This window comes from Plodia interpunctella, chromosome 23 (assembly GCF_027563975.2).
Source record: "Plodia interpunctella isolate USDA-ARS_2022_Savannah chromosome 23, ilPloInte3.2, whole genome shotgun sequence".
NCBI lineage: Eukaryota > Metazoa > Arthropoda > Insecta > Lepidoptera > Pyralidae > Plodia > Plodia interpunctella.
This window is the reverse complement of record NC_071316.1, coordinates 6876804-6904224: the sequence shown is the minus strand read 5'-3', so window position 1 is coordinate 6904224 and position 27421 is coordinate 6876804. Positions and strand designations below refer to the sequence as shown.

General features: G+C 37.8%; 1 protein-coding gene across 3 annotated transcripts; it reads left to right on the top strand.

Moving 5' to 3' along the window:
- The first annotated feature begins 1405 nt into the window (after window positions 1-1405).
- Pur-alpha (Purine-rich binding protein-alpha) lies at window positions 1406-27421 on the top strand. Of its 3 annotated transcripts, none has more exons than XM_053762888.1 (8): window positions 1406-1540; window positions 13461-13508; window positions 16414-16526; window positions 19974-20138; window positions 20655-20833; window positions 21483-21597; window positions 23651-23764; window positions 24031-27421. In XM_053762888.1, exons 1-8 carry the CDS (start codon window positions 1498-1500, stop codon window positions 24082-24084), a joined length of 831 nt encoding a protein of 276 aa, XP_053618863.1. In that variant the 5' UTR covers window positions 1406-1497; the 3' UTR covers window positions 24085-27421. The 3 variants fall into 3 exon arrangements, with proteins under 3 accessions (XP_053618863.1, XP_053618864.1, XP_053618865.1); XM_053762889.1 differs by having other exon boundaries at window positions 1407-1540; window positions 21483-21588; XM_053762890.2 differs by lacking the exon at window positions 1406-1540 and adding an exon at window positions 1652-2015.

Below are 27421 nucleotides of genomic sequence, written 5' to 3'. Positions count from 1 at the left end.
CAGTGTTGTTTTATTGTTCCTTGCATACACTTAGGTGCCTACACTACAAGAAGGCTGTGGCCTACACAAGAAAGAGGTTCTTGTGAATTACTTGAGACATACAGTAACAGCTGCATATCGCTGGAGTTAAAATGATTGCACACCAATTTGTATGCAGTTCTAACTAATGTCGTGATTCATAAGAGAATGGTCTTGCTGAAAAACTAGTATAAACATATAAAAGTATTTCAAATTAAAATTATTTGATTTTAACTCTACCAACTCGAGAAGTTAGAATAACCATGGAATTAGTCTGTACGGAGTACCTGCTAAAAAAAACTTCAGATGGCGCTAGTGTGTGATGTCGTTTGAATCACAGATATGAGAACATTACGCCATATTGTTCTTATTTCTATGGTTTGAATATACACATGGCATAAACAGTGGCACTACTAAGATCATATAAACAAGGCTTTCTAAGAAATAAAAGGGTATTTGCCAATGAACGGGGAAACAGCAAAATGATAAGATTTTGCAACTTTGAAATTAAACAACGAACAGGCAGGAGCTTAGGATCGAGTTTCTTTGTATGAACTTAATGCACAGATATAAGAACGTTCTTATATCTGTGCTTAATGCCGCAGTACGTTGACAGTGATCCAAAAAATGAATATCGGGGCCGCGCGCGGGGCGGGCCTTTGTTTAATATAGTAGCTACAGTACATCTACAATCTGTCAAGAAAGTAAAGAATATGGGTGCGAGAGCGCTGCCTTCTGTTGGCTGGCAACATTGAGTGATTATCAATCAATTAGGTAGGCAATCAACCAATCTTGACTATTCTATTTGGTATTACAATGGCAAAAAAAATATTTAAAATCGTTTTCTTCTCTAGTATACAGTAGGTACAGTCTGTCAGAAGACAGACTGTACCTACTGTACAAAAAATTTGCCAAAAGAAAAAAACCTATTTCAGTAAAAGTTTGCTCTCGTTCTGTCAATGTGAAAATATAAAAATATAAACTTCTAAAAAAATCTACGTTCGGAGTGAAAGTAGATTTATTTTGTAAATTTTGGTTCTTTCCTCCATGGGATGAAAGGTAAATTTTCATTCAGAAAAGTTTTCAAAACCAATTTGACACATTGACATGATGACATGACAAAGGAAATCATAACCAAAGTAGAGCAATGAAAAAATATAAGGCCTTTTATAATGTCACTACCAAACTTCACAACGTTACAAACATTTCAATGAAAATAAGTGCCTACAAAATTTTTTAAATAGCTATTATGGAAAAGTTTTTGATTCTTTTGTTTTTAGTGGTACTATTTTTGAATTATCAAAAAATATAGATTATTGTAATTTTGCGATTGACATTTTATGCCGAATTATTTGGTTTGACATTCGTTGTCATCAAAAAGAACCTCAGTTTGATAGTTTAGTTAGCATAGACAATTTGAGTTGTCGCGAGTCTCAAAAAGATCGGCGGATTTGCCTGTAGATTTCGGTGTGGATTGAGATGTCGGATATCGGCAGCGGTGACGAGGGGATTTCTAGTCAGAGTACGTATTTATTTACAGCGGCGAAGGATCCTATACCCGCCAAAGCCCGCGTTCGGGTTTCTTTCTCCTCTAACCACATCCGCGATCGTTCAAGTGTTCAAAAGTAAATATTTCATTGTTCTCGTTTCAAAATGGCGAAGTCTGTGCTATTTCTCTAGTTTTGAAGCTTCGGAGGGAGCCTCGCGCGGGTCGGGTCCTCGGGAAATCAGGCGGCGGCGCGACGGCCCGCCCGGGACCGGCTCCGACCGTCGGCCGGCGGAGGTTGACGACCTATCGATTTTTTTGTCTGCGACCTCTCGTCGTCGGGCGGGCCGTTGTCGGCGGCCGGGACGCCCGGCACGCTCTTAGGGTCGTGCAGAGGAGCCGCGCCAGCTCGGGCTCCGAGGCGGCCAGCGCAGGGGCCAGCGCGGCCGACTGCCCAGACTCCTTTGTTTGACGCGACGGCGCGTCAGCTGTGCGGGGCTCACCATGGAAGGTCAGTGGCCGCTGGTCCTGCCTCCACCGTCTGCTTCTATGAGCTCACATCTCGACCGCGTTCAATTAGAAATCGACATAACCTTACATTTCATTGTTTCTTTGTTCCAATAAGTGAAAGTGTACAAAAGTGTCAAAAAATGAACATCAGCTGCTAAGTGAAGTGAAATATAGTGTAGTGATGGTGTTGCTATGCAGTGAAGTGAATTGGGACAAAGAATTTGGAGGTCCAGATTAACACAAAGGGACTGGCATTGTGAATGGGGATCCTATTGTGCTTGTTCTCGAGGTGTCTAGGGCCAGCATGCTTTGTTAGTATTGCTACAATTGGGTGTCTGGGTTCAAGTCTGTGTCAGTAAGTAGAAAGCTGAAATGTGCCAACAGTGGGGTAAGTCCACCATATGTGTTTCAAATCAAAGATTATTTCATAATATTTCAAAAAAATTATATTACATTTGCTAGAATCTAATATTTTTTCTGTCAAAAGCCTTTGTCTAATAAGAGTAGGTTATAATTTTACAGTATTGTGAATTATTTCCTCAGCACCTTTTCAATTTCTTGAGTTACTTTGGGTAGTGGTTGCACTGAGCACATGTGACATTTAAATGAAATCTAACAAATTAAATAATTGAAACACTCCAATGATTTACTAACTAAATGGAAAATTAAAAGACCTATGGAAAACTGTATATAAATCTGTACTTATACCATTTGCCGGAATTAATATATTTAAATGTATAGAATGTGCCAGCTGCTTCTTCCGTGCACATTGAAAAAGTCAAAGGAAAAAGGGAAAGAGAAAAGGCTATAACCGAGTCTTCTCATAAGTGATGGGCTATCAACCTATAACTATGCACTTTGGAGTTTCACAACTCTTGGATCTGTCCATCCTGTAAGGGATTGTATCTGACAATATTAGCACAATTAAACATCTGTCTCCATTAACACACACCTAGCTGGCAGGGATTGTTCGGCCTCAGCATGTCGGCAAGCAGTCACATTTGGTTTGCGAATGGTCTTCTAAAAGATTGAAACTATAATGGACACATTTGTTGATAACTACACACGAGTGACCCATATGTTCATTATTAAAATGTCTTTGTACCCTTTTGCAGGTACAAATATATATATCAAAATGAAAAATATAATATTATCATTTTGATGGCTACTATAAGAACCACAAGAACATCTAAATTTTTCTTTTAATTTGTGATTACAAGTTTTTGATTTCTGTTTATTCTGTATCTTGTGTGTGGTTCCACCCTACAATAGGATCACTTCATGTCCAGCGTTGGTGTACAAGGAGACTAAGGTTTGCTTTGGCAGCTGATAGGTAATAACAGCATTCCCAAGGAGGATTGTTATAAGGCATTTGTACATTTGCAAAATCACATCTGAATCTTCAAAAATGTAGTGTATCTTACATTGACTGGCCCACAGTCTGGGAATATTAATAATCAGCTCCTGGGAATATTACTAGATTTTCAATAATTTATCTAAAAGGGTTTGTAGTTTATTCCAAATTGTCTGATTACCAACCTTCATTGATTTTTACAAGCTTTTATTTAATTTGCAATGTATACAAGAAGCACATGTATAGAAATGAAGTGACTTTCAATGCTGCTGTCTATTTATTCAACAAATATCAAATATGATAGTCTGTCTGTCCATTCCACTTTTGCGGCTATACCGCTGGACAGATTTTGATGAAATTTGGTATGCATCTAATTAAAGGCTACTTTTTTTTCAAACTTTAATCTTCAAATATGACTATGAAGTGAAGTTTGTATGAATAAATACAACAGATAAATTCACGCGGGCGAAGCCTCGGTCAAAAACTTTTATAGTTATAAATAACTCAGAAAACTTAAAAAACTAGAAGTAGTTTTGGAGTAAGTACTTAAAAAACAAAACAAAAGAAGCAAATTTGCAAGTTCTTACTACTCCACTTGTGTCATTTTTCCAAATTCACTGCTCAGTCCACTCTGCAAAAGATCAGAGAGATCTTGTTGTACAATGCATGAGAAAAAACCCTCTTGCAGTAAACTATTGACGAGTTCCCTCATTGGGAGCCGAGCCTGGGTGCACCATCTTATCATGCTTATCATAAAAATGCATTGTGTCATGGAAACTGATGCGACATGGACAAGCAGATGTAGTTGGTAAAATTTAACTTGCAAGATTTGACTATAACCTAACAAATAAACATTGGTACAGGTGAAACTAAATAAAAGCTTGTGAAAATAGTTTTGTTTTGAAATAGTTAACATGATAACAGTAAGTTAACTGGCATTAGGAAATCCTACCCCCACTGACATAGTTTCTAGGCCTTGACTAGTGACTAATTAGTGCCAGTCAGTATTGATTCCAACTGCCCACTCAACTGTAACATGTAATTTTCATTTAACATAGGTTTTACACTTGAGTATCTCATGTACGAGTACATATGATTTCTTAGTAACTAGTCACATTTTGACACCTTTTTTACTTACTGTTACTTATAAGTAAATCCCACTTCTGGGCAAAAGCCACTCATAATTTTTTCTATTTCTTCGATAGTACCTAAATAAAGATGATATAAATTGCATTTAAAGTTAATGTCCAAATCAAAATCCAAGGATCTTACGTCAAATATAACAATTACTACCTGTTTACCTAGCTTCACCTGCTGCGGCAAATGTATGCCTATGAACTTTGAAAAGAAAAGAAGAATCAAGGGAAAGAAATTTTCACTGGAGATTCTTCTCACGGGCGACATCCTAGCAACCTGTTACTATTTCACGAGACCCCATTTTAAGTGCGCGGGTTACCTTTTGTTGATGGCAACGAGTTAAATAAATATACCTGTACCTTTGCAGAATTGAACTAGAAGATTTAAAGATCTGAGCCCATAGTACAAAATATAATACTGTAATAGGATACACATGTACCCTTGTATTTGAATAACAAATAAATAATAAATAATCCTAGCAACTAGTATCTCTATTTAATCTCAATTCTATCAATAATAAATAGTAAGACAGGCTTACAGCTAAATGTGGCATTTGAGTTTTTCAACTGCTGGCTCTGTCTGCCCCATAAGCCTAAGCCTCGTAATTCTAGGTGCAACATCTTTAAATTGTAAGGTCCCTTTTGTGTCTGCTATCTCCAGGCTTCGCGGCGTCACAGGCCCGGATGATGCCGGGAACGCGCGAAGATGGGATAGTCTGTATCTGTAGCAAAGAAATCTTTGATTTGTTAGACCAAAAAGTAATCCATATTATGAATGGGAATTTATGGATAATGAGTATCTTTAACTCCTTTTCTAAAACCTAGAATTACAGTGTTATTTTTACACTGAATTTGTCAAGTCGGCGTCGATAGCATTTGGGCAACTTCACGCAGACAAGGCCGCGGGCAGCAGTTAGTTCCTCAATCAGAAAACATGCAAAACCTAATTGAATTTGATCTAACGGAGAAACAGGCCGGCATCTAGCAATTGCGATTTCCTGTTGGTCTATGTCGTGCGTGCCAAAAAAATCTAGGTCAGGGCTGTCTGTCCATACATCGCGTTTGGCAATGAGACCTTGTGGGCATGGCGGTGGTTGTGTGAGCGTTATACGTACTTATCAGTTCATTGAGATAAGTATTTTTGGTACAGCGGCACCTAACTGATATCCTATGAATTTCGCAGCGGCGCTAAGCCTAGGAATAGCACTCCTATAGAGACAAAAAACTAAAATTTTATGAAAAAAATCATAAATTTTATTTCATAAAATTTCCATCTCATACGAAGCTCCAAGATTGGATTGGCGTTGTTATACCTAAACAATGAGAGACAAAACACATGTATTCTGTCGCGTTTTGTATATGACTATGTCTATAGTTTTCTCTGTCTGCGTTCTGTCTCCAGTCCAGTGTCGACATCTAGACAGTCTTTTGGCAAACATTGAGCTTTATACAGATGGAGATGTCGTCACGCAGAGTCGTCGCGTGAAGGACAAAAAACTTGCCAGTCTAGTTGTGGTCTCGTCTGCCGGGCAACCCTGAGATGGTTTCATGCTCAATCACGTGTATTTGTTTGCAATCCACTATTCGTGATTGCGTCTGCGATTTTCGTACTTCTATTTTTTATGTCTAGGTATGCCGGATGAACTTTTTGTCACAAAATATGTGTATGTATGTACTAATAAATCTGGAAATAGGACATATGGTTTTGTTTGTTATTTCAGGTTTATTCTACTCGTAGATCAAAGATACTAGTATTTATAATATTAATTTATTGAGAAGTATGATAATAGGGTATAAAATATGTAACATCCTATCCTATACGTAAATACAAACCTACCTACTACTACGTACCTACTGAAAATGTAATCTTTATTTTGGGCGTCTTGTAAAAAATCGACATTTATTGCTCCTATGCAATGAAATTTTATTGTTCCTATGAAATGCATCGCCTCACTCACAACTTTTTCTTTGCCTTAAAAACTATTAGAAATGTGCGCCCGCGCAGACTAGCAAAGCCTCCATTGAGCGAGTGGTTGCGAAAAAACCGCTGGTTTCACTTTTTTGCCCGTCTGGGCCGCGTCTGAGCCCGCGTCTGAGACCGCCTGCCAACGAACTGCCTTGAACCACTTACATAACGCGCACAGACCCGACCAAGTAACAGGCCCCTCGACTTTTTGCACTTGCACCTAGGGTTGCCAACATTTTTTTGTCTATATTAGTATTTTCTTAAAAAATGTTAAAAAAAAATAGTATGTAAGTTTCAAAAAAAATATAATACTTTAGTAGGAGAATAAAACATAGATTTTTTATTGATTTGTATTATGATACAAGTTTTTTTTTCACTTCGTGCATTTTTTAACAGATTTTTGTCTTCGATAAAAGTGACATTCATTCTAGTGGAAAGCAAGCAAAAGTAACCGTTAATTCGACGCTGTCAAGTTTGACATTGACGTATCAAATAGTATTGAATTAAGACTCCGTTACCGCACATTACCTCTGTCGAACGAATGGCGCTATCAAAAATTGCAAGATATTTATATTTATTAGTTGTAAAATATAAACATTCATCTATTGTACGGAAATATAGTATTTTCGCGTACTAATATTTTTTCTACAGTATACATATAGTACAGAGTCCTGAAATATAGTATAATACTATATTATAGCACGCTTGGCAACCCTACTTGCGACTCCCATTTGTGTTACGTTTCGCCATAGACTATCGTTTTGTACAGACGCTTCTTCGATGTTATTCGCTGGTTTTCGAATACGATCCTAACAGTCCAATCTAAACCGTATCTAGGATAGTTTCAGTTACTCGGCGTTTAGCACAAATCTGATAAGGGCAGATAAGGGTTTTAGTTTTGATTAACGTAAAAAAATGTGCAAAGCTGCGTGCTCAGTATTTGTTTTTGAATGTAATACTTATATAAAATGTCAAAAACCCTAGCAGTTGTTGAATTTTGTAAGGGTCCCGTAGAAAGGCTTCTTTCAGCAGATTCAGAGGCTTCGAACTTCTGCCACGTTAAGGTGCTTTTTCAATCGTATGCTTGCTTATTGTGTGAGAGCAGTTTTTTTATATTAATAATATTAATGCGTTTGACCTCAATCTATGCTTCTACCAATTTCAAATTATTGACGGTACCTGAGGTAGGTACCAACTCAAGGTTGATTGCTTAAGATGAACTTGTAAGGTTGCAGGGATTCGATATGAAAACTTAGCTCTCCATTAGATTAGTATTTTAAAAAAAAATTATTTTACTCCGATTCGTCTTCGATCAATCGCTTGTAATTTCCTTCAATACACGCCTCGACGCTCTCCCGGTTTTATTTTAAATTTTATGATGAAGACCTATTTCTCAGTCCTAATTCCTTGCATTCTTACTATATTTAGCGGGACTTGTCGTTCGCAAATGATTGGTCAGCCGTAGTCGTATGAGTTACAAGCCCTGTTTAACTCGTAGGCGATTCGGGGGTCGTTGACTTCACCGTGTACGTGTGCGGTGTGGGAGTTCACCAATGAAATGACAGGCATTTATTAAGAAGTTTTAGCGGTCGAAATGGGGACGCGTGTGACGTGTCGCCGCCGCCTCCTCCGGCGTGGCAGACGGTCGCTTATGGCACTACATAGACAGGTTTATATGGGGCTATGTATTTAATGATAAGGTGTGAGGCACTATGACTGAAGTTATTATTATCCTTATCGACAAGCGTTAAGTCATTATCTGGTAGTCGCACGTTGTAACCGAATTTATTTTGCTTCATTCCCATAACAGGGAATTATTCAGTGATATGTATATTTGGAATGGGAATAATGAAATGATCCGTTAGAAAGTAAGAACAATATTGAAGTGGTGCGAATAATAAAATATGTGCCTCCCAGCATTGGGTTGAAGATGATAATGAAAAATTTTGATGAGACTAATGATATTGATATTTAATCCATTTTTCCTCACCCGAAGCAAGTGTTGGCCTATGAAAACTATTACCCATAGGTACGTGAGATGGATTGGTAATACAAACTCGTGTCAAAATAGGATTTGTTCCTAGGACCTGTCGATTCACAGGCTTTGCCACTGGACCGACACCGCTTTTTAAATGGCAATTAATCAATAAAACAATTGAATACATGGATTTACTCTATTATGCAGTACTTAAGCAGCCATAACACCTGCACGATCGATCACTATAAAAAAATAATAGTTGCATTACAGACAGGTTATATGAGCTGTTGCAACGTCCATGTACGAGGATACGATTAAATCGATTTCACTTCATAATAGCACTTGCCGAATAATCGATTAAATTGCTATGTTATATTGTGTATATTGTTCAGCGGTCGACTATGACGTCCCATTTTAAATAAAATTAAATTAAAAAATCAAGTAGGTACAAATACTTTTGAATGCTGTTCTGTCCAATCCCGAACACAAACCTACTCTGCCTTTCTCATCTGAGGCGGTTTCCCGATGGCTTCAGCTGTCCTTTCTACGTGATCTCCATTTCACACGGTTAGACGACCTCGGTGGCGCAGTGGTAAAGTGCTTGCCTGAACCGAGAGGTCCCGGGTTCGATCCCCGGTCGGGTCATGATGGAAAATGATCTTTTTCTGATTGGCTCGGGTCTTGGATGTTTATCTATATATGTATATGTTATAAAATATAGTATCGTTGAGTTAGTATCTCATAACACAAGTCTAGAACTTACTTTGGGGCTAGCTCAATCTGTGTAATTTGTCCTAATTTATTTATTTATTTACTTAGTGGTCAGACTATTGTCACCCGTACCTATTATCCTTGAAGGTATCAAGTATTTGGGTTTGTCCCTTCTGCCAGGACTAGGAGGAGGAAGAGACCTCACCTGCTACGTAGTATGGAAAGGCATGCTTTGTGGCAACCCTACATTAAATTAATATGTATTATTGGTGTACGCTAAATTAATTCACCAATATTCTTAGACAAAAAGATGACGGATATGTAGTTAAACAGTCGACCATATAATTTTGATGTTCTATTGGCTGTTCAATATCATTTATTGTAAGTTGCGTTAGGTAGGCGATTTTATGTGCGACATTCCTTCATTCGCTTCATGTTAGACTGGGTTCCAAAATCGACCTGGCTGTACCATATGGTATCCAAGTCAAATTAGACTTTTTTACGTCTCACATCGGTATAAGTATAGGCGGTACACCACCAGCTTATTTCCAGGCACAATGCTGACACTTATTCCACCAGCATTCCCAGATTTTCCACATGCTTGCTAATCAGTGCGCAGTGTCGGCGCCGCTTCAGTGCGGATTGTGCAACCCCCCTCTCCCCTGAACGCGTACCCCCTGCCCCCCCCCCCCCCCAGGCCTGTCAGCCGTGACGCTCAACCAGTCCTGTCTGATAGTAACCTGGGAAGTTTATGGGATGTTACGACTGTATTGTGTGGGGGGCGATGACCTGGTAGCACAATGAAATGCGCACACCAGACAGGAATGATGAGAAGTGCTTATTACAGAAGTATGTCTTAAGAAATTTATGTAATTTATGTTTTTTATTGTACTCAGATGATTTATATGCTGAAGTTCTTTATTGGCTAGCTTTGTAATCCGAAGTCACGGTCCTAGTGTGAGAGGAATGATCACCAGACTGGTGCTCGCACTGGCGTCCCCAATTAAAACCCAGACTCGGGACCTGCGATGTTGACGACATGATGACCATGTAGCTACAGAGGTCGATTTTCTCACTAAGTTCAAAGCCAAATGATGGCCAAGGGTTACAGGAAGGTAAAGTAATGCGCTGCAAAGTTCTGGATGAGTTGGCCTGCAATTAATAGCAGAGCATGTTGCGTGCATTGCAGGCTGCAGGCCGATAGCTCACTTACAAGCTAAAGCCGGACACTCACGGCAAGGCTAATTTAAATCAATGTTAATAAAAGTCACGCGATCGTTATAGTTATGTAAACCTCTTAATTAATTATTCCTTCGGATAATGAATGCGCTGCATCTCATCTGTTGTTATGTGAAAAATATTATATAAAGATTGAAAAATCGAAGATACGGCTTTGTTTTTTCGCCAGCGACCTGCCTGATGAGCAGGCTTAAAGGTAAAAAAATAAATACACTCGAATATAAAACCTCTGTCTTTTTGGTAAAAGATCTATAGACAAATTGCATCGCGAGTGCCCTTATTACCACACCGTCGAATTCACCTGTAGTAGGACATGCCCTAGTGCCGCTGCGATTCAATTATAATAACGCAGACACAAATGACTAGTGCGCGGGGTTCACCTCTCTCTCTCGTCCTCATGTGTTCGGGGCTGTGGCGTCGCCAAGCCCCGGATCAGCTTGGAAAATAAACCTTTAAATGAGCGATTTAACACCCGTCCGCCTGCATGCCGTCAATCCTGGGGAATGTTATATATATATAGACAATTTTCAATACTTTTATTGGAAATACAACTTTTATTATATTTATTAAAATTTTGACATTTTTAATGTGAATGGAAGTTCGTCTTCCTAATTTTTAATATATGTATAAGACCTATATTTTTTAATTGACATCCTTGGAGAAAAGGTTGCACCGCTTCTTCTTCACCTGCGCTTTGGAAGCCGGCAGTAGACTTAGTGTAAGTAATTTTTTGACGTCAATATGTGATGTATATCATCCTAAATTGAATAAAGAATTTTGAATTTTTTTGAATTTTGAATATAGTTAACGCAAAAGTGTGCAATCAAAAGCTTATCAAAACGAAAATGAATGAATTTTCAAAGTCACAAACCACTAGCATTTCAGAACGAACACTGGTACTTTCAGAATGCGCTACTTTCAAAACGCCATAACGCCCCAAATGGGGCCATCACATACAAACTTTTAACATATCATCGTAATAAAATTCACATGTTTAGCGTGCACGCTGCGCAGCGCATTGTAGCTTGCGTGATTGCAGGCCCGCAGAGATATCTGCCATGATGCGGTGGCTTTTACGACACTACCGAACCACGATTAAAATTGTACAACCACTCATTAATATTTTGAAATATTGTTTTAAGTTATTTATTAGACAGAGGCTTGGTAATGCAAATAACTAAAAATGTATTTTTATTAAAAAAAAGTGTAAATAAATCTTTGAATTAATGATTTTTGTTTCCTTAATGAAGTCTTTCAAGAGCGTTTATTGTGCTGTTTCGTTTCTTTGAATCTCATCGAACTAATATTACAGTGCACCGATACTTGTTTCTAATGTAAAATTAGGAAGAAGCAAACGCTAAAAGAAGGCTTCTCTTCATTATTAGGAGAATTGACTTAAGTATTTTTTTTAGCTCGTCTTATTATTGTTTTTCGGAGACAAGCTTGCATGAGATCGTCATCAGCCGTTTAAACGCCCCCACTGCTGGGGCACTGCTCTTTCTCATGCATGGAAATTTGTTTTTGTTGCATGTGATATTATTGCATAATTTTATCTTTTCTGATATATACAAATATATACAGACAAATTAGCAATTATAACATTTGCATAAGTGACATCATAATTATATTTTACATGAAGAATGTTCATTTATTTTTAAGTTATTTGTGTTATTGTATTGTGCTTGATCATTAACGCGTTTTACCCTATATATTTGGACAGTAAACTATACGTACATTCCAACGCCAAGCTTATCAATGGTAAATCATCGTTTGAGGTGATAAGAATGGCAATCGATGTTGATTTATTATTTGGTTCCCGCCCCCCAATCGCACTAATATCTTAGCTGAATTACAACTGGCTATTTGACTGCTTAAAAAATAACGCGTGAAGGTATTTAATATCAAAAACGATAATCAAATGTCAATGTCAATTTCATTAGTTGTATTAATTACGCGAGTTACTGTTGTTATATATTTATTTCATGTTTACATGTACAGGTTTAACATTATAAATAATGCTTCTATAGATAGTGGAAGTACATGTACCTGGATTGGGTGTTGCAATTTTTGACAATAAAAATAATATGCATGCAAAAAATAAGTTTGAATGTAAAAATAAGTGTTACAATAAGAAAAAAGTGAGTAATAATACATTCTGAAAAAAACTTTATTTAGCCAATTAAGCACGAAAATCCATTTTAGAGTTCAATCACCCGAGGAAGGCACGTGTAATGAGAACTCTAATTTCAGTAGGAGTGATGTCTATAGACACAAATTTAGTTGGGACCTCCACAACCTTTCTTTAAATAGAAGATACTTCCTTCCTTATCTTTTATTTCTCAGTTTATTGAGTTAAATATCGGAGACCTTAGATTTTGTGATCACTGTTCACAGTAAGACGCAGCTAACCAGCCAACCAATCATATTGCAGTATGGATCACATTCATACGTCGCAATGACACTCATTGCAAACATATTTGATAGTAAAAAGTGAATTGCATTAAGGAACTGTATGATTTATAAACTTTGTGTTATGTTATCAAATGTTAGAGATGTGATGTCCCTTACAAGGATGGCACGGCGGCAGTACAAACTATCATCCATGATCATTCGATGAGATAGCTTATTGTATTAAAGAAAAACGGACCAATGTACTTTGATTGGTCACGATTATGGCCATGTTTTAAGAGCCGTTACATGTCCAGTTACGCGAAGTATATTTTACTTCCAAAGACCTTTTAGGGTTCCGTACTTTAAAAGGAAAATAAAATCATGGAACCCTTATAAAACCGTTCGTGCGCCTGTCTGTCCAACCTTCACATCTACCTTTCTCCGAAAGTACTGAAATAATTGAATTAAAATTTATTTCAAAAGAGACAAGCCCTTTTTACCTTATGAAAAAAATTATATCGCATGATATCGTTTTGTATAATGAGGTAAAATAAAATAATGTTAAAATAAAAGGGATGTGCAGTGACTGCGGTGCAATGTTCGGAGGCCGTCTCTACCAGCCCATTACATTGATCATATTGTAACTAATAGCAGATTCCTTAACGTTTCAGAATATCATGGTCAAGGAATGGACGCAGGCGGGAACAATTTTGACTCCGGTGAGTGTTTTATTTTAAAATAATTTGTATAGGCTTGCGCCTTCACTCGCAGCGTTTTCGCTGTACTTAATGTAATGTACTTTTGTATTTTTCAAACTTTCACTTCCTATTCCAGTCTTTTTTGGAGCTGATTTCAAAATTGAAATCAGGTTTTCGATAACGAGGGCCACCAAAATCCGTTTAGTCAACTGTGATCACTTTATATTTATAAACCTTCCACTACCTTTTACTAATTTTTTTAAATCTATATATGTTAAACTATCTGGTAATCTGTTAAAATATATTTTTTCGCTAAGAAATAAAAGTAATTTTTAAAAAATGTGGTGGTGGAGCTAGTATGCGGCAAAGCAAAGCGCTCATACAACGAATAACAACGATACCTTTAGGACTGATTTGAATACTGTCCTAGAAAATTAATAGGATTACCATAAGGATCGTCGTTATAACTTCCGACAACATCTAACATTTCCACGTATTTCGGTTGGACGCCCACGCACGTCATTAAAATAGTAGGTATTTTTCCTGTTGAAAACGACAAGACAGAGTTTCTCATTAAGGCTCTGTGTAGCCACACATCTAGTGTCACCTTCAAATTATATCAGAAATAAAAGAAATTGATAAAAAATTCGGTTATAAATTAAACAAAATTAACTTGATGGCAAACCCGAATGTCATTACACTAGAAACGGTTTCCAAGTCGTGCAGAAGATCAGACATTAACCCCCCAAACGTTCTTGCTCTGTCACTCGTGAGTCAGCGTTCGAACCACGACTTGTGAAAGCAAGATAACATGTAATTAATTTTGACAATTGCCGAACATTGTGACATTGGAATTCGTAAGTTTTTAATTTTCGTATGTATGATAATAAAAAAACATTGCATGTTTTTGACACTATGAATTGCTAATGTCTCTCAGGCGCCTACTAGATAAGTAAAGGCGCGTAATATGCGTAGTGTGAAGATTGTTCGTGGTCACGGTTGAAAGCTCATTGTAATTAGTGCCCGTTCAGTGCTTTTCTAAGTTAGGCCGGAGGTCGCTCGTCGGAACAAAAGGTTATAGAGAAAAAGCTTAGTACAAAATGATACTATCGCGCTTCAGGCAAAGTTATGGACCAAATATAGAGAAGGCCCCAGTTTATCATCTTGTGCACAATGAAAGCAAGCACAAATGTCACGTCCACCTATATGCGCCATTTAACATTTAAAAACAAACATATCTTATTGCCTTTGAAAACGAAAACAAACTAAATTATAATTTAATTTTGTTGAGCCTCGTCAGAAAGTGAACATAAATATATCCGCCACAAGCTTATTAATTGTTATTTGTTATTATAAATATTTTTTAATTAATGAATTAATTTATTTTTGTCTCAGAATAAAAAATACTTAAATTATAAGAAAATCGATATATATTCGATTTTAATGTTGATCTCTATTCAACTCTAACATCATATATGGTTTATCTTTGTATCCTCAATTTTTAAGGCTTAGCGTCCAGCCAGACTATTTCTAAGGAAATATCTCTTTAATCTATAAATATTTTACCCGTATAAATTTTTAATTTAATTTATTTATTATTTAATTAAATCCAATTTAATTTTCACAGAAAACTTCATTATCAACTAGCTAATAACTATAAAATTCTATATAAATAAATGATCTTAACTTAATGATGAATTTTTGAATTGAAAGAAGATCAGTATACTTGTAAAATATCCTGGTACCGTAACCACGGCGGGCTGTAACCGATGCGGTTTCTAATTAAAATTACGTATTCATGTTACTTAATTAGTGGCTTCGTAACGGACGCTCGGGACACGGAAACTCTTCGCCATTTTTTCTCTTCAATCGGTTTTGTAATGTGCTGTAATAACTAGAGCTTTCGGGAAAGTGCACTCATTTATTTTTGGGTTTATTCTAAGGTCTTGCTTCGTCATCCTATTCGTAAATCATATGTATGGCATGTATGAAAATTTTTAGGGTGGATATCATGATCGCTTCACTCCTAATAGACAAAATAAAAAAACCAATTCACATTTTCATGAAACTCGGAAAATTTGCCCCGGCCGACGATATCTGCCCAGTCCCTAGAGCATAGAGGTGAATGAAATTGTATGATAGATAGGATAATCCATTCTCCAGACGCAGACGTTGGAAGGGGGACGGTTTTTGGTCGTTTAAATTATCGGAACGGCCCACCTGCTGGCGGCGATAACTGCCCGATAGCGGGAGATTGTGTTGCCAAATTACAACGGCGGTAACTCAGACTGGAAAGTTCTTTGGGTCATCTATGTGTGTGATAATGTCTCGTTCAGTTATTATATTAGAAAGAAGTGGCGCTAATATTGAACGAAAAGGAACTCTGGTTTCGTTTCGACGAAATAAATGTTGTATTTTAAATGATGGCGCCTCTTTGCTTTAGTTTTGTACTTCAAGCTTAATGGCGCATCATCACTACATATAGTATAAAACAAAGTCGCTTCCCGCTGTTTGTCTGTCCCTATGTATGCTTAGATCTTTAAAACTATGCAACGGATTTTGATGCCGTGTTTTAAAATAGATAGTGAGATTCCTGGGGAAGGTTTAGGTGTACAATTTATTATGGTTTTACTCGAGCGAAGCCGGGCCGGGCCGTTTAAAATAATTAAAATGTATATCGTCGAAAGCAAAGTTGTAGTCTTACAATGATCCATTGTTTAGTATTTATTGTTCACTAGCAGGATCATAGTGAAGACTGGAGGGACTCACTGGTGTGCGATTTTCGGTTGAAACAATACCTCATTATATTAATTCAAACTCAAAGTTGCGATAAGATTTCCCATTACCACAAATAACAATTTGCTTGCGACGTCTTTGACTGTATATTTTTACCTCCAGTTACTGTATATGTTACGTTGTTTTGCAGGTCAGCAACAGCAGGAGCAGGAGCTGGCGACGAAGATGCTTCAGATCCAGTCCAAGCGGTTCTACCTGGACGTGAAGCAGAACCGGCGGGGGCGGTTTATCAAGGTTGCAGAGGTTGGTCACATCGTTTGACGATCTTCGTGACGTAGTTGTTTCCACATCTGCGTGTAAAGACCCGCCATCTGGGTTCAATTCCTAGCTCTAACAAATGTTTGAACTTGTTCCGTCAAGTGCAGATTACGACACAAGTTTAGTTCTTGATTTTTGCATAGTCGTTAAGTGTTTTTTTATTTATTTATTTCTTAAATATCCTTAACCTTAACCTAGCACCAGACAGGTATTCCATAACCAATAGAGTAAACAGCCTCCCGCCAAGATCCCCTTGATAGGGAAGGCTGCAGTCTACAGTTTACAGCTACAAATTGACCACTACTGTACATATGCACATTCGTCTTCTTTCTAGCCCTGGTTCGTATTATAACACTGAATAATATTTATGTATGGTGAATAGGCCTAAATGTGAGCCTTGGGGAACTCCGATTCTTAATTTCATATTATACGAGTTAACATAGTTTTATCAAATAATTAAAATATTAGCTTTTAATTATGCGATGCTGTCAAGGCCGATGTTAAGACGGATTGACTACCAAAAACGTATTTATCAAGTTTTATAGTAATTGTCATCGTGATTAAAAGTATCAAACGCTATGGAGATATCAAGTTTTAGTTTTCTCTACAAACAAATACAATTTTCTCTATAAACAGACAAAAATGGTCATTGAAGTATTTTTGAACTTGCTAATTGTTGCTAATTGACATAAGTTTTTGTAGCTATTAAATAGTCTCTTAAATAAAAAAGTCCCCTGCTTCATGTAGTTCATGTAGTTCAAGCTTAAATCATTCAGCGTCATTAATGTAAACCACGTACATTATCAATTACTCATCTGCAATCTCTGTTATTACTGAAAGCGATTATGCTTATGTAATGCGCGTGATATCGGCCGTCGACCTGAGCGTGCCTGATAAAAAGCTAAGCCATAAATAGCATAGTTTACTTAACCGTGCTCGCTTGCGCTCAAGTGATAAATTTTTAAATTAGCCTCGCTCCGGAGTTCTCTTAATGTGCGAAATTCAGGAAATGATTTTTCAGTTGAAACATAAAGCACGAAGCGCGTCATTGCGTTCACACGTTCTCTTTTTTTTTACACGTTGCTTACACGATATGGGAATAAGAGACAGCATGTGGACAGTAGTAACGTGCTACGTGTTCGTATGTTTCATGGTAGGCGGTCATCTCAGAATGGTTTAGGCGTGAATGTGCTTTAAGCAAATATCCGTTCTTACGTATTTATAATATCATTTATAATAATTGCATTTGATAAGGCGACTTTTGGGATAAAATTACAAAGTACAGTGTGTGTTATTTCAGGTTTCACAATTCTAATTTATTTTTTTGTGATTTGAGTTCGTTTAACTTCAATCTAGCCCAATGGCAAGCAAATATGAGGAATTAAGGGATCTTAAAGGAAAGAGTATGCTCTTGCCTTTAAGAAATGAAGATAAAGATAGATAAAGAAGATAAGATCCCTTCTTTGTAGGATTCGAACATCGAAAGTCATGCAGTTTTTACATAAAATATTTTTTACAAACAGCTGGTTCATGCCCACCGTAATTCAATCTCTGGCAACAAATATTGATCGTCAATCCTTGCAAACTTTCACATTTAATGCAATGCAATATTTCGCCCTACATAACTAACCAATAAAATGCAGTAATTGCAGCCCGAACAAATCGTAACAATATGCTGAATACATATTTATGTAAAGCAGGAACAGTACCGTGCCGGGGCACGGTTGCGTTCATGCAAATGTTATATCCGATGCGCTTGCGATGTTGCATAAAGAACGGTTCTGGTTAAGATGCTTCTGTGGTATACCACGAAAGAGTTGATTGAAGACTTAATTCTATAGAGTCTTATTTTCAGAAAAATCTTAAAGCAAACTTTAATTTTTTTTTATAAAACATAAAGTATGTTAATATTCAACTGTTTTATGAACCAATAGACATTTACCCTAATTAAATGTCTTTGTTCGTTCTATTGGTTGGTTCGTTTCTCTATATGCCTTTTTGATTGTTCAGTTCACGACCATGGCTACTGTCCCTAAATTGCGATCTGATGCCTTTATATAACTCTTGACCGCGGCTCCATCCGCGGTTAAAAAGTACCCTATGTTGAACCTTGTGTCACGGGTCCATCAAATATCGGAAACGATCGAGCGATTTATCCCTGCATGTATGGATTAAACATATACTATTGTTATGGCTCATACACACTATTGCCGAAATCAACACAGATGCCGATTTTAATTAACTTACATTGCATAGCGCTTTTTATTACCGCAATGAAAAACCAGCTGTTTTGTTGAACTGTTTGCTCATAGTCTGCGCCCGGCTGCCCGGGTTTAACTATAACACTTAAAGAAAGATTTGTTATAAAGCTATAATGAGTTCCGATGTTCCTGTTAAATCTCCCAAAGTGTATTTGGAAGCCGCCATTACCTATTCATGAGAAGGAAATTGTTACGCGTTAACGTGAATAATATTTATCTGTAACGGTTTTTCCTGAGACTTCGACCGCGTGGAAGTATCTAACCTTTCCATTTTTGAGGTAAAAGGTATTTTTCTTTTTTCTAATATACTAAATAAAATAAATAAAAAGCTGGGCGAGACCCATACTCCTCATGGTATATTAACAAAAGTACGTCGATAAATAAGCTGTATACAAAATAGTCAACAAGGCAACAGCGCGTCTGTTGCATCTGACATATTGATAATTAGTTAAATTCGTTTTTACGTGGCCTTGAATAAACCGAACCTATTTTATTTGTTGAAATACTGATAAATACAGATTTACTGAAAAATTTGACCCTTCGCTAAAAGCAGACAAGAGCGAACCGCTTTCTAATTTAGCGCCAAATCGAACGCAAATTAACACATTCAACGCAGATTCCGGGTCTGAACGCGTCGTCAAGGAAAATTATATGAATTCATTGTGTATTGACTTCCATCGTTTACGAGCAGTGAAGCGATTTCTTTGTACATTATTTGCGCCAAACTTGTTAGTGCGGGGGCAATAGTACCTACTTAGCAATAAGTAGCCAGTAACACAAGATCATTACGTACTCATTATCATAAATACGAAAATATTGTTTTTGGATACTATTGTTCACTGTCTGATTTGAAATTATTTTCATTGACTGAAGTTTTTTATACTGTGTCTAACCTGGTAAGTTAGACTTGGTAAGATAACTGTGTCTAATTATGTTAGCTGTTGTTCCGATCCCATTCGCCTTTTAGCCGTGAAATCGTGACAGACAGACATCTTTCACAATTATAATGTTGCCTAAAGGCAACTTGACATGACTTTTACGACTGCATTCCGACGTCTAGTGGCAATTAGTGGCATTCACAATACTTAAACTGTTTTATTTTCTTTTCAAATGTATTTCGTAAAAAAATGGACAACCAGACAGAAGTATAGGTGAAGTATCCTTGATTCAGATCGGCGCAGACGGGCGCCGCAGCCAGATCTTCCTGGCGATGTCCACAGCAGCGGAGTTCCGCGACCACCTGTCCAGCTTCAGCGACTACTACTCGTCCCTGGGGCCGCCCAACCCCGACAACGTGCCCGACGACGGGAAACTCAAGTCCGAGATGATGTTGAAGGTAAACATTTTCGTCTAGACAGGGACACTGTTTCATCTGGACTGGACTAGTTTTTATAGTTTAAGTGAGATAAAATTAATAAAAATCACGAAAAAATTGTGTGTACCCTATGTGTTATTCCAAAAGTGTGTTAACAGATTTGGAATCCATTGTTTTTTTGTCTAGTATTAAGTTAATCAATTTACATTAAGTGCTCATCCTCCTTTATCCATCCATAGGGTAGCTAGTGCCCCAGCTGCGGGGACTATTAAATGGTGATGATAAGGGGTCGTCGGGGGTTCAGCAAAAATCACGAAATATCACAAGGGGGGTGTAGTAAGATATCACGTGTATTTATTGTTTCATCAAACTCTAGCGGCGAGTTGTGCGATATTATTTTTTATGCATGTATTTAAATTCAATAAATTTTTAATTGTTTTTGAAGTTACTAGATATACACGTGATTTCGGGTGGGGGGTTAGTATTAAATCTCACCGCGGCAGGTGTGGTCGTGTGGCTAAAGAAAGGCATTATCAGGACAACCGGCGGTACTACCTGGACCTGAAGGAGAACTCGCGCGGACGCTTCCTGCGCGTGTCGCAGACGGTGACGCGCGGCGGCCCGCGCAGCCAGGTGGCGCTGCCGGCGCAGGGCATGATCGAGTTCCGCGACGCGCTCACCGACCTGCTCGACGACTTCGGCACCGACGACGGCGGGTGAGAGACAGGCTGTCATATCAGCTAAAGTGAAAAAAACTCTTCTGTTATGGTTGACATAATATGACAAAATGCCAAAATCAATATTAAATTAAATTAGCAATGTCAGTGTCACACGGGAGTGAGTCACAGACCAAGCCAAACATGTCATTTTCATGTGGCAAAAAGAAGTCACGATTTTGTTGACCAGTGTTATCGAATATTAGGGTCGGTGCACACTATTTCCGACTTGACGTCCTACAGACACATGAGCCCGTAGTGAAATTTTGTCGTTCGATATTGATCGTATAATTACGAATTGAATATATTCTGATAAGGGTAGTCTACATGGGTACATACCTCACTCTCATCTATTTCTATCGTCAAACAGCAGTGCTTGCGTTGTTGTGTTCCAGTTTGATGGCTGAGAGAGGCAGTATGATTACAGGGTACTGGGGCAAAAGATCTTAGGCCACAAAGTAGGCAACGCGCGTGTTTACCCCTAGTGTTGCAGGCGTCGATAAGCTATGGTGGCCATTTACCATCAGGTGGGCTGCATGTTAGTATGGAAAAGGGCTCGATGAGATGAGTGACAGAGAAAACAAGTTAAAAGTATGTTTATTGGCAATCACACTACAATGATGTATGTTTGTGTGTTCTGGTCGTGCAGCTTCAAGGGCGAGCTGCCGGAGGGCCGGCACCTGCGCGTCGACAACAAGAACTTCTACTTCGACATCGGTCAGAACAACCGGGGCATCTACATGAAAGTCAGCGAGGTCAGTACTGTTCGTATCCGCCATACTAACACCTTTTGTAGATAGATTTCTCATTCAGTGTTAAACCGAGCTTAGAGCGCTTCGTAGCAAAATGTCCCTTGTGAAAACTGTTCTCAATTAAAATCATTATTTTATTTACATACATACCTTGAAGTGAGGCTAGATCTGGGTGTAGCCGGTCAGAGTTTGTTACACCCAGCATCTAAGCTGGTTACACCTAAGTCTAGCCATACTTCGTGGTTTAGCCATAACACATACATAAATTATGACGCTTGTTTTCCATCGGAGAAGACAGAGACTATGGATTTCCACTCCATACTCTTAGGATATTTTATATAAATATTTAATATTTAACTTAATATTACTTCTTCTTCTTATTTAAGAGCTATGCTCTTGTCGGTGGAGTATACGCCACGCCTCTCTATCCTCGGCTTTGCTTTTAAGGTCTCGAAACAACACAACGCCTGTCTTCTCTTTCAGTTGCTCGCATAGCTCTTCCTCGGTCTCCCTGGTCTCGTCTTCCTTTCACCTTTCCTTCAAAAATAGTTTTTAAACAGACGTCGTGTCGTATCAAGTGGCCAATCATTCTACCCTTCTATTTTCTATTTCTGTAACTTAATATTACATACGTATTTAATATTTCGCGGCGTGTGGTTCCGTATTAGAATAGGCCCACTCCATATCCTCTCGTGGATGTCGTACGAGGTTACTAAAAGAGACATTTTGCAACGGAGAGACCGCGAGCCCAAAATCTCAGTGGGCGGCGAGGCAACAATCGCTAACATACAAAATAATATTCAATAATTTCAAATCTATAGTTGCTGTTTGGTAACTATTTGTGAGTGACAAATTATATTCACTTAGTTACAAAAATGCATTAACCAGCCAAGAGATTTTTCTCCCTACTAACTAATTATGAGAGCAGAATTCATTATTCAATTTTACTTAAATTGAATTTTAGTTAAATATGGACGTAGATAAATCGCTTCCAAACCACTTCGTCCACTACGTAACCAGTTAATTCAGACGAGCCAACACAACTCCTCCTTTTTAATCCTTTTAAATTGATTTGTGATCTCCAATCGTTTCGTAAATAATATACGTAGTGCGACTTTGCTATTTACGTCTCATTCTCGAGTGGATTCGCAGCGAGACGCAGCTAATCGATCACGATGCGCACGCAATGTGATTGGTTCGCTGCGTCTCCCTTCGAATCGATTCGACATTGAGAAGTGAAATGCAAACCCGCACTTCGCCCTTTGTTCTATCTAAAGTACGAGCCATACGGCCGTGGAAACGAGGGATGCCACTCCGAGGTAACTCATTTTGATGCACTTCTGTTGACGTTGCGGTCCGCTGCGTGACGTCTGGTCAGCTGTATTCAGGCTGTCTCAGTTGCGTAATATGATTGCTCCATACAACTAAAACTTGGACTGAAGCCTAAATTAGATCTGTATTGAAAGATATATATAGACCTTCCTTTTTGTCGCTTTTAAGGACGTTAAATGTCTTTGAAATCACACATTTTCTTTTAATTTATAGCGAAATACTATAGTATGCTGCACTAGGTAAATGTTTTTGGACAGTATGTAGTCACAATTTACCACAAGGATGTTGGTGGCCACTGTTTTCTTTTTAGTTAATTGTGTCCAAGTGAAAATTATAAAAGCCATGCTCCATTACTCAGTCTCGCTCCGTCATTTTGACGTCCGTCGTCAAAACCTACAGAAAACAATGCAGCTGTAACGTGCTGCGAACTGCGACTGAGAAATGGCACGTGGTTCTTATACTTTCTGACAAAATCAATGTATCTAGTGTTGCATAATTTGTAGTTTACACGTAATATAAACATAATTTGTAGTTTATACTTTGTAAGTTTTCGCTTTTAAATAAAAGGAAATATTTGATGGTGGCGCTAGCGTTACCACGCCCACAAACAAACTTAAAGTACAGCGTATAAAAGTGACTCATATGCAACTACGCGTCACGCAGCGTGCCAATCGTAATAAAGAGTGTATATCCAACAAAAGCGAGCGTCCTCATGCAACCTGCGCCGTTGCAGGTGAAGAGCAACTTCCGCACAGCCATCACCGTGCCGGAGAAGTGCTGGACGCGCTTCCGCGACATCCTCGCCGACTACTGCGACAAGATGTGTCGCCACCAGGACCAACACCAGGTAGGATCCAATATACTGCTACACATTCTCTCTCATCTGAGAGTTCTCCCGGTTTCTTCCTCGCCGCTGAGCGTGGAGCCCAGGTTCCGACTTCCTACTTTTTCGTTTCGACTTCGCAACGGTCGTCGTCGGCATCCCTAGTTGTCAAACTTCGTGGCTTTGCCCCTTTTGCTAGGGCCAAGTACAAATACAAAACAGATTAAAATCCAATATTTTAGGTAATAGGCTTTAGTGCTGTTCTAAGTTATAATTGTGTGCAATTCCAGGAGGCCATAGGCGGCGCGGCGTGCGCGGGCGCAGGCTCGGGCGCGCGCATTTGATGCTCCGGGCCGCAGTGAGCGCCCGCACGACTCTATCATAATAACACAGCCGAGGCGGCCAAGGAACCAACGGGGAACATCACACTGCAACTATGAAACCTCATTCGATCGCGCACTCGTAACACGTCCGCGATTCACTTTGAATTCGGAACTCTCATCGGATTTGTGCGTTTGAATTTAGAACGCAAATTGTTTCGTGTTAATGTTTTTACAGGTGATATTTTAAATTTCATATATAGTGTGCTGATTGTTAATTTTTGCTCCGCAGGTTTTAGATAAGATGTTTTTGTCGTACTGCATTATATTGCAGTGGTACACTATTGAAAATAACACAACGTAGTCGACAAATTTAAATTGCTCCGTGAAAACAATCGAAAAATAATTAATAGAAGCAAATCCATTAAATATAATAAGACATCTTAAATCCGCGAGTTCGGTCTCATTTGAAGGTTCGGATCATATAATAAAAACTATTTTAAAAAACTTATTCGGTAGGAAAAAATATTATCTTGAAAATATAGAAAATATGTTTCTATTTTCGCAAAATATCAAAAATTACCCGTAAAAGAGGTTTCACCCCGTGAAAAGGGAGATTTTCTCCCACGCCGCCATTGGCCAAGCTCCGTTATCCGAACGCTGTCTTATGTATATAGTATTTTATATATCGTGGTGAAGGTCGCGTCATGGTAGTCGGTAAGGACATGTGATACACACAGCAGAAACAGGAACAGAAGGTAATCTTAATAACACCAAAAATATATATAATATTTTCCAATTTCCTGTAGAGTACGTCATGAAAAGAATTTTAGGTACAGTTATGAAATTATCCGGTTTGGTGAGTTCCGTCAAAATATGTGAATAAATACTATTAGAGAAAGCTAAATTTTAAGGTTAAATAAGAATATGTAAGTAGCTTTATTTTAAAATCTAATCCTATACGAAATTAGTTATAATATTATTGTATTATTTTTAAACCCTCTTAAGACGGATGCTAGAAATTATGGAAATAAAAAATTGTTAGGATTTTTGGTTAAATCAATTCGCATATACAAAAAATTTACATCGAAAGTTTCTCATGATTTCTTGATCGAAAGTTTCTGTTCATTTTTTTATTCTAATAATATCGTTTATGACATACGATATCATAAACGATACATACACATCATAGATCATATATGGTATGAAACGATTGACACATTTTGTATCGAACTGTTTATATTTTAATTTATGAAGATTACCTTCTGTCTCAGTTCAGTTGTGCCCCGACCGACGGAGACGCTCGCTCCATCTCTGTCTTACACGTCGCCACTAAAGTTATTTCCTTTTCAAAACAATCGTTTCGTGTATAGATCTCCTGAGCGTCCCGTTGTTTCCTTACCAAAGCGATTAACCGCGCTTTTACGTAAAAAATATTTTATAATATGACATTTGAAAGGTCTGTCAGTATGTTACGCCAGAAAGAGACAGCAACATCGCAAATTTTCGGCTGACTTTCCATAAAAAAATTAAAACTGTAGTACACATTGCTTGGTGTAATGTATTGATGGGTTTCTCTATATGAATTATTATAAAATCGATTTAAAAACAGTGACAATTGAACGCACGAGTACATCCCTGACGACGCAAAATAATAAAATTCGAAAAAAGTATGTTTCATTTTGTAAAATGCCTCTTATCTAGTTCGTAGGTGTATGTGTTTTTTTTTAATGATTTATTAATTTAATGATAGTGTTATATCTGTTATAAGTGGCATTGGGAGTGCGGCACATGGCGGCCCTGCCGGCGAAGCGGAGTAGACTTTAATGTATATTTAGGCTATCGAAATAAGATTAATAATTAGATCTGTTAATAAATCCACCGTTTTTAATTCAAATATTTTTTGCTGTCTTTTGACGAATCGTCAAAAGAATTTTGGCAAAATCATCGACGATAGAGTCATAATATTAAATGAAGCCATCAAAAGTTTATTGTGATTGTAATTTAAAATCAGAAATATCCTTGTAGTTTCAGTTTAGATTATGACCACATTGATTCATTGATTGACAGAATATTCGTTGATTAAATTTTAGAACAACAACAATAATTTACGAGTTTCTACAAATAATCTTAAAGTAGGAATAAAAAATAATTGTCTTAATTTTAAGATCAATGACCCTGGTCATAAAAAAATGCATTTACGGTGCTTGAAAAAATAAAGAAAATTAAAAAATTTTAATGTGAGCGTTCGAATTTGGAATGTTCGCTTACGTCGGCAGCGGCGCCTAGATGCCCTAGCACGGGTGTTTACAGCGCTTTTACTCTGAACTCGCAACAGGCGTTATTGAGCTCTATGCCAGAAAAAATATAGTTCAATTTCGTTTTTAGCAATTTTGCTTCTAAAGTCAAGATATATTGAACTCTAAAATAGGATCTGTAGAGTTGAAGTTAGCTTGTTGCGAGTTGCGATTGAAGGCAAAGTCGCTGGTTGGGAGATCCGCTCTCGAATCATTAGATAGGACGCACTGCTGTGATATTCTCGTAGGCATACGATCCGCCCGATTACGTCGTACGGCCCGGTTTTTGTCGGAAACTTCTTAATAACATTTTTTCATAACCCTAGGACAGACCAAATGAATTTACTAACAATTATCCTATGTGTATATTTGACCCAGCGATCAATATAAAAAATACTACTTCCGTAATGGATTTTTCAGATTTCACAGTTTTAAAAATCTTTAACATAAATGTGATGTCGACAGAGTCGACCATACAAGTCACGGTTTGTAACCAGCGACCATCACCGCAAAGGCTTGTCATAAAAGGCAGCTATTTTTTGTTGTTCCCAAAAATCATTCGATAAAAACCGGGCCAAGTCGGACGCGACCGCCCGCATCGCGAGGATCGTATCGGATGTAAATAGTAAAAAAAATGGAATTCAAAATTATTTATTTTTATTTTTCCAAATTATTCACTGTATTTTTTTCTTTATTTAACATTTTAGAACACGCCGTCTCCAAGTTTCGATTGTTTTCCGCCTATTGGGAGACGGCGCTGCGGTCGCGTCCCGGATAGGTTTAGGTTTGTAAGCACCCTGCGGCGGGAGCCGTGCGAGTTGTTATCGGTACCAAAAATATTTTTTGAAAAGCAAAATATAGGTTGTAAATTTAAAAATTTAATATAAGTAATTGACTACTCACAAAACATTATACTTGCAGCTCGTTGGCCAAAATGAAGAGAATCGTCAATAAGATTAAGTCAACATCTGTTTTGTAATCTAAGGAGCTGTATGCTATTATTATATAAATAATAAAAACTTGAGTTTAAAAAGGTTTTACACGGATCACTAATAAAATAAAAA

Coding starts and splice junctions, on each gene's coding strand:
- Pur-alpha (XM_053762888.1), top strand. CDS start 1,498: ATGTCGGATATCGGCAGCGGTGACGAGGGGATTTCTAGTCAGA. Junction 13,509..16,413: donor CGGGAACAATTTTGACTCCG/GTGAGTGTTTTA, acceptor GTTGTTTTGCAG/GTCAGCAACAGCAGGAGCAG. Junction 21,598..23,650: donor AAGTCAGCGAGGTCAGTACT/GTTCGTATCCGC, acceptor GCGCCGTTGCAG/GTGAAGAGCAACTTCCGCAC.